The sequence below is a fragment of the Pempheris klunzingeri genome, chromosome 11 (genome assembly GCF_042242105.1).
Source record: "Pempheris klunzingeri isolate RE-2024b chromosome 11, fPemKlu1.hap1, whole genome shotgun sequence".
Lineage (NCBI taxonomy): Eukaryota > Metazoa > Chordata > Actinopteri > Acropomatiformes > Pempheridae > Pempheris > Pempheris klunzingeri.
In genome coordinates, this window is record NC_092022.1 from 18,586,279 (window position 1) to 18,595,165 (window position 8,887).

General features: G+C 38.4%; 1 protein-coding gene across 1 annotated transcript in view; it reads left to right on the forward strand.

Moving 5' to 3' along the window:
* LOC139209498 (metabotropic glutamate receptor 4-like) overlaps nucleotides 1–4,144 on the forward strand; it is a 114,203-nt gene extending 110,059 nt beyond the window's left edge. Inside the window, exons 9-10 of the mRNA XM_070839230.1 lie at nucleotides 576–822; nucleotides 4,095–4,144. Of these exons, the coding sequence (XP_070695331.1) occupies nucleotides 576–822; nucleotides 4,095–4,144 (297 nt within the window). The remainder of the gene's footprint in view (nucleotides 1–575; nucleotides 823–4,094) is intronic.
* The last annotated feature ends 4,743 nt before the right edge of the window (nucleotides 4,145–8,887 follow it).

Sequence of the window (8,887 nt, forward strand, 5' to 3'; positions counted from 1 at the left end):
ATACACAGACTACATAGACACTCATCAGGGGAGCACTTCTATTAGTTGTATCATAAATAAACATAACAATGAAAGCAGTGCTCAGAAGTGATGAAGCCAGCACATTAAAATAAAAGAATATGAATATAGGGTGCTGTATTCCATCACCATGTCTTATAATGTGGTGATTATGTGATACTGTTTGCTGCTAGTTCACCCACATAAGAAGCTGTGATTTACATTAATAATTTTATTCTGCACTATCCACATATTGAGTAATGCAGTATCTGTCCTACATGAAAGACTAAATGCATCAGTCTATTAAAAGCAGTGCATGCCTGGACATCATATGCCCCAGAAACCATTCATCTCCTTTCAGCTTTATTAGAAATTTGGTTCGCAGAATAAAATATATGAATTTGATTGTTCGCGATGGACTAATTTCAAACTGTGCAGATTCTAATTGACACAACTTTCATTATGGCGTACTCAGCTAAACTTGAGGTGAACCTCTAAAACTAGAACATTACCGTCCAGACAGTGTAGCCTCAACAAATGACTCTGTTTGCATCTCTTCTGTCTCTTCCATAACACAGATGTATATCCAGACCACAACCCTGACCATCTCCGTAAGCCTCAGTGCGTCAGTCTCTCTGGGAATGCTCTACATGCCTAAGGTCTACGTGGTTCTCTTCCACCCAGAGCAAAACGTACCCAAGCGCAAGCGCAGCCTGAAGGCTGTCGTCACTGCAGCCACCATGTCGAACAAGTTCAACCCCAAAGGCGGCCTGAGGCCAAATGGAGAGGCCAAGTCGGAACTCTGTGAAAGTCTTGAAACACAAGGTTGGTATCACGCCTGGTGGAGCAATATAGAGTGAAATGTGTTGGTGGTGGACCAGTGGATCTCAGTCAGAAGTTGATTTTATGATTTGACGCACTGACCTGTTTCTGTCTGTCTGTTTCTGTGTAAAATAATACCAGCTATAGAATACACATGTCTACTCTAAAATAATGAAATCTCTTTCTGTGAACATAATTGATGGCAGTGTTATTTGCACTTCAGCAGTTCGGGAAATTAGTGAACTTTACGTGAGCATATAAGAAATTAGGATGCCATTTAATTGCCTACTGAAGTGGTGTTATACTGTGGCTTCTTTTTGAACATGAGCCATTGCATAATGACATAATGAGATAAACAGGACTGCATGAATAATTAGAACTGATAGGAGATGATTTCGACTGAGCCTCTGGTGAGCATAGGATTGGGGTTTTCTCATCTCTCCATTACTCAACAATTTCATTAATCAATGGAATGTCAAACTAATGCTTATAACCTGTAGTTTCTCAATATCAACTATTGTAATGTTAATTTCAACAGTAATAACAATAATGTAATTTAAGTTTCGTGTGTTCCACATATGATATATGGAAATACAAAAAATGTGAAAAAGACAGGAAGTAACGTTTGTTTCATTGAACAAGGAACAGAAACAGCTCCATTCTCAGTAACTCTCACCCCACTGGATTTGAGAATCAGGAGGTGTGACAGGGTGCCCACACTATTCTGATTTTGAAAAGGACGAGTAGCTCAGTGTTGGAAAAGAGGACATTTCAATCACCAAGATAAAATGTATGAGTAGGCAGTGCCTGTGTGGGGGCAGGCTTAAATCCAATCAAGCAACCCAACATGTTCTGATTACTGAAAGTCCTGATTTTATTCTCCGACAAGCTGAACAGTATAGAATGATGTGTATTACAACTACAAATTCTGTGCCCACACTTGCATGTGTGCCTCTTTTCGACATCAGAATGGAGAAGTTATACCATATCCTATTTTAGAGCCCATTCACAGGCCCTGATTCTCATCCTCTGGTTTGAACTGTGACTCTAACAACTGCTCTTTGTGCTTATGTGTCAGACTGTGTTGAGGGAGGGGAGCCTTGTGAGGGACTTTAGACTCTCAGGTAACATGATTAGACAGCAACTTTGCCCTTTTATTATCTGTGACCACTTTTATCCTCTTCATTTCTGCTGATGTTCACCACAACACCTGTGCCTGCCTATACTATGCACAATGCATCCTGGCTGCCCCTGGCTAAAATACAGCAACCTGAATGACACAAGACAGTAATCAGGCTCTCACAAATCCACCTTGACCAACAGACATTACCTTGGATAGACAATATTGGTGTGTGGTGCTGGAAAATGGCCAATCAGCATGGTAAAGCCTGTTAATGTGGGAAGATGACACCACTCCGCTCGAGTGCAGGAGACAAGCGATAGCCATGTGTCCCCTATAATTTGTTTCCCTGTTGACAAAAGAAGGAATTTGCAGTAATGGGACAACAACAACAATAAGAGTGAACAGGAAAAGACAGATGGGTCTGCCAGCTCCAATTCTTTCTGGACCATCTATTCTTTATCTTGGCCTTGCAGCACATAAATATTCAAATAAGGTTCATTTATCAATGCTTCTCTTGGAAGAGATGCTTTGGATGAAATGGCTAGAATACCGCCCCCATTCACACACCCAACATGGCAATGACAAATATACAGAAACATTTACCATTACACATCTCTCCTCTACAGCACTCTTGCCCTGACTCTGGCTTTCAGCTGTCTTCTGATTGGATTCATCCCCTCTGACATATTCAATCAGCCAAGGCTGCTGTGGGCAGATTGGCAGATTGGTAGTGTGATTGCCACCACCGAGCATGCTCGCTGAGGGCAGTTATAACTGAAAAAAAAAAAAAAAAAGACACCCATACACGGTGACACTTGCATACAGACATGTGTGCAGAGAAGCATGACTGCACACATACACACAGGTACTGTATGGTCTGACAGTCATGTTTGACCTACAGATTGGGCTTGTTGTGGTCACTGTGGTCTGGCCTCCGGTCATCTGTCTTATGTGTTTTATTCACAGTTGATATAAAATTCCATGAAACATGAAAAGGATGTTAAAGAATAATGAGCACTATTATCAAACATTGATGACAACAGTGCCAAGTCAGATCACATATTGACATAACCACATTTTATGTCTAATACGCTTTACAATGCAAAGTGTTAACACACCGACTGACTGCTGCATGGTTTGCTTGGTGCACAGAAAAATCTCAGGTCTTTGCATGTGGTAAAAGACTTGCATTTGAATGGTGACTATTGCATTTTAATACCACTGTTGCGATTTGCTTGGTGGCTCTATATGATGCCTTTTTGATACAATACAATGTAATGATATAATCAGCTGTGAGGACAGCATTATGATAGAGTTTGCCCTGATTTCACAACTGGTACCGTAATAGCGGGTACTGACATTCAGATGACCATTGCCACAGGTTATGAGTCTGATTGCATCTGCATCACTGTCTTGACAACTATGTCATGGTGATACGTTGTTATAATGTCTGCAGTGTTACCATTAAACATATCAATCAACAACCAACAGTAATTATTTTTCCAATGCTGTGAGAAAGTGTAATTTTTTTAAAACAATTTTTTTGAGCTGAGATGATGATTTTATTAATAGAGTCAAAAGAATACAGTCAATTGGCAGAAATTAATCAATAACTGTTTTGATAAATTATTTTGTAATTTCATCCCAAAGATGCTCTAGTTCCAGCATCTAAAATGTGAGGATTTCTGTTTTACATCATCGTAGATCCAAGATCTTTCAGATTTTGGGATCAGTCGGACAAAACAATCAGAGGCTAAGCATTTTATTGATAAATCGAGAAAGCAATCAGCAGATTAGTCAGCAATGAAGCGACATTAGTAACTATTAGTTACCTAGTACCTAGCCTAAATATTTTTTTTCTGATATTGCATCACTTTAGCAGTTCATTTTCAGCTTCAGCTTAACAAATGACCTATTTCAATTTAAATGCAAAGATAGAGGGGGTATCATTTCTGTAAATGCAGTTTTGACATCACAAGACCCTGCTATTATGATTGGTTCCACCTGCACCTGTTTGATGAAGTCATCCATAAATAGTACTTCCCATCCATCTGGGCTCCAACATGTGCTCTGACAGATTATCGTTTCACGCCTATTTGAATCTCAACCAGAGAGAGGTTAACCCTTTCCTTCTCTCCCCTACACCTTGCAGCGTTGGCCTCCAAGCAGACATACATAAGCTACAGTAACCATGCCATCTAAGCCGGAGACTGGAAGCGGAGCAAGGGCCTGCCAGAGGAGAAATCACCTGATTCTGGGGAATACTGGGGAAATGCTGAAGGACTTTCAAGCTGCTTCAGCGGAGAGGACTGGGGTGGAAAGATGGGAATTTGTCACTCCATAAACAGAAAGGATGTCATATTTTTCTACAGAATCAGGTAAAGGCTTGAACGCCAAATTTATGAGAAATTAGTAGATTTGTCAGAAGGAGATGGGAGACATAAGGGAGAAAGGACAATTAATTTTCCTCTTCCCACCCTTTCTGAGACACAAGTCAGGGTTGAGTGGTGACTTTCCCAGATGCAGGCTGAGTGAACAACCTGGAGCCTACAGTAAGTTTTCCTTCTGAAGTGTATAGCACACAATGTCAGTTCTCTCTGAGACTGAGTCGTTTGTCTCATTTCAACAACAACAGGGAAAAAAGGGTTCTGTTTTTGTGCAAGTCGATGACTGTATTTTCATCTTGTCAACATGCATTTATTTTTGGTTACTGGTAATATTGGGGTTGAAAGCTGCAGTACTCTTCAAACTGTACATGCCTTACTACAGTACATTCAGTATTCCTACATGAACTAACCATATTGTAAACACAGAAAAATAAGCAGTGGGTCATCCCAGTTTTTTTAATAAGTGTTTCATAATAATGATGATGACGCCATCATCTTGGCAAACCTAATGTACAGTCCCAGAGCATGCTTGTGGGAGCATCACGTGTACTGTGCTGTGTTGTCAACGTCTATGGAATGCAACATTTGTCATGGTTGTCATTCACAGTGGAGATGTCATTTTGGACCATTAGCCACTGGGTTACCCTCTGCTGAATAAATTTCAACACGAAAGGAGAAAAACTATAACAAATTGCCATGGAATACCTTTATAGTTTACACTACACTCCATACATGTCGGCAAGGACTTGTCGATGCATTCTTTAAACATCCCGGATTGATTGGCCCTTGTTTATCATGCATTTGTTGAAGCCTTTGCAAATTCAAGAAGTTGGATGATAGTGAGAAATTCAAGTTGCCCTATTTCTTAAACTTCTCTCTCTGCCAACATTAAAGCTACAATTCTTGACACAATTAGAACACGCAAATAAATTACATTATTCACTGTTATTTCCCTAGTATCCTGTGTTTTTCTGTATTTGCTTATTTCTATGTTTAGAAATACAGAATTCAAAAATATATTTTTTCGTTTTTAGAGCTGTGGACCGAGAATAACACTATTGACTTTTTTAGGAATAAAACATCACATCAGTCTGTCGCACCAGTTATTTAATTTTAAGGCTTGATAGCGTAGTGTGATAGATTGCAAAAGACATTATTACATGGGATCATGATAGATATGCAGGTAATCTGTGTTCTTTGCTAAAGATTTTTCCACAGATCTTTCTCCTCTTCTGAAGTACGAATTTGAGGCTTCAGGGGAAAGGATTGATTAGAGTCTCAATAGTATTTTGGGTACAAAATGAGGCTCATGGAGCTACTCAGCATGAAGATCCATTTAGAGAGGGTACAAATGCAGTTCAACTGCACAGTCAAAATGTTCAATGAGGTGGGTGACTGGGATAACATTTCCTGGTGAGTGTTTTAACAGGCTCAATATGATATTTTTAAGGCAAACACTACAGCCTATGCTATGTTCAACTTGGATATCTAAATTTCATCCACAGTTCTTGTGAAATGTATTCTGGTCACTGAGATTTTCACATATAAATACATGAATTAGTTACTTAATTTGTCAAAGCAGACTTTGTTACAGTAAACCTATATTAAGTAGCAGGGTCGCTCATAGTGTGGATCCAACTGGCGATGAACACTAAAATCTGCAGCTCTGTGCCGCTTTTACCTTCATCTAGCACAATGTGTTATGGTTGAGTCTTAAGGCTCTCACTAACTTGCTCAACTTTAGCATTTAGCGACCCTGACTACAGAGCTAAAAGGCCAGGGAATAGTAGACTAACATTCATCCGTTAGACAAAAGCATCAATAGGCTAACCATGTTATTCTGTGCATGAGGAATGTGCAAGTAGATACTTCTTCGCGAACCATACAAGCCAGCGGTGTCTCAGGTTTGTGTTTGTGGGGTTTTTTGGCGGTAGTGATTAAAGATTTTTAAAGAAGATCTTTAAATTTCTATGATGCTGATGATCACTGCCCCATCTGTCTAACATACATTAGTTTATTTTTACAGCAATATTACTAACCTCTTAGTTTTAGGATGAAACAAGGGATGTACAGGTGCTTGATAAATAAGGGCCAGTGCCTTCATTCTGTGCCTCATAACCACTGAATTGTTCCTGCCATTCTTTCCACGGACCCTTCATGGTGTTCCTTGCATTATATCCGTTCTGTTCAAACGTAAGGAAGAGAGGACTCAATGTACAATTTATTACTAAGTGTGTAAACTTCATTTCTGTCTCCGGTCTAAAAGTATTTGTCATAAACAGTAACTCTGGAATTTGTCTCATTAAATGTTATCCTCAGCAATGCAAAAATATGTATGTTGCATGTCAAACTCATAACAAATCATATGAACAATTTGAGAAAAGGTTGTAATGTCCAGAAGGAAAACTACTGCAGAGGATTATATATAACTAATATTTTGTTTAAATCAATGATTCTCTCAGCTTCAACAAAAGTCTAGGGTATTGCCGCAAATGTTGTTTTCTCATCATTTGATAAAGTATTGTTTGTGGGATTGTTTGTGTTTGTGAATATGATAATTTTCTGCTTTTTTGCCACGAGCCCCCTCCCCTCCCTTTCATTTTTCTAAAACACTTTGTCTGTGTTACAAAATAGAATATGTAAGTGCTGACTGAAATTAAATGGCAAGTTAATGTACGTTATTAAAATGGATTGATCATGTCTGCTTTATGTACTGAATAATTTAAAAAAAAAAAAAGGAAGATAAAAAAGAATTACAGTGCCTGGATATTTATGAATTATCTATAGAAAAAATAAAAATGTGTAGAGCATGTTCATTTTTATACAAGATATTTCTAATAAAAGACTGTTTTTCTAATAAAGTGCTGCTGCTCTTTCTTAGTTAGCATGTTTCATCAGCAAAACAGAGTATATTTCATGTTTATTAGTAACAAAGAAAAGCTTTTCCACAAATACTAGGTAACGACAACAAACATCATGATTAGTAATCCTTACTAATGTATTCTCCCATTAGACTCTAAATGCAAGACTAAGAAAACACATGTTGTGTGCTTTTAATTGTAATTTAGAGGCACAGACATTTTGTTGGAATGAGCCACTAACTCATCAGTGCCTAAAGGTAAGGAAAAATGGTACTCAAATTTTTGTTATAATTAGAGCTGAAACAATCTGTCAATGAATTGATCAGTTGATTAGTTCAGAAAACAACTATTTCGTGTTTAAGTCATTCATTAAGCAAAACCTCCACACTAGTGGTGGATGATTTATCAACATCTCACATGGGTGGCCTAAAGCTAAGACTCTTGATTTTCCATCTCGTCATTTTCAATGCTAAATCATAAAGCCATGTGATTTTCCAGAGGAGAAGTTATCAGGGGCCTGGGGGAAAAAAACATGGATTTCACCATCTGTCACAAATACTAAACTGGAAAGTAACATGGGGAAGATGTCAAGGCCGCTGTTGAGCTGTGACCTCTTTTCCAAGGTGTCTCTGTGTCATTACATTTCCAACTATGGAGAAACTGTCACACATGAACACAAGTCAAATACATCATGGAATGGCTATACTGCCCATGTATTGTGGGTTTTATCAGTAATCAGGGGAGCCACAACCTTAGCCTCAGTTTAATGGTGGATCAATATGGTCAGCTACACCTGCAGCATAAGCCTTGAACAAATTGAGCAAATATCATACTATCTATAAAACCTGACAGAATTATGAGCCACTCTAAATGAAAAATAGAGCTAGTCAAAATATCTTTACAGTGGATTTACTGCAGGGGAGAAATTACCCCCTGGATGATCACTGATAAGGCACTGTCATTAGCCCTGTGTTTTCTAGGTGAATCCCGTGCCCTGCACTATTAGCAACAGAGCAATATATACCAAAATATATCATCACTTTTTCTCTGCATGTAGACGACTACCTAAGGAGGAAATGAACATTTTCAGGTTCTAATAAAGTCTCTGCTTCTTTCCTCCCCAGACTACTGCAAAGCACGTCTGGCTTTTACCAGAAAAACAGGTCTCTCATATTAAGGACTGTTGCTGTATTGTTCTGTGAAAGCAAAAGATTTTGATTTTCTTAACCCTTTGTTTTTGCAAGTGAGAATATTGTCCTAACATAAGAAGAATAATGAAAAGAACAACTCAGTAAGAAGTGGGCCCTTAATCTGCAGTGCATTCACACAAGCAGTTAGCACCTCATTTCAAAATTAACAGCCATGCAGTTGTCCCTTGGCATCTACTAAGAGGTAATCAATCAGTCTCCGTACAGTTCCAGCTGTAAACTATAATGCTGACATTTCTTCTCCGTTCAAAAAAATTAACTATTCAACAGACTAATAAATAAGTCTTGTCGTTGTGTAGATTAAAGGCACCTTTCATGTAGAAAATGATAAATGCATGCTTTATTCTACTAGATTCAAAAATAAATGCCTAGTAATGTATTTGGATCCCACTTCAACTGTACAGGTTCACTCCGTAAATAAAAAAAACCCTGCATGCAAGTTGTCATTTATTCAGCCTACAATGAAATCTAATGACTTTATTGGACCTG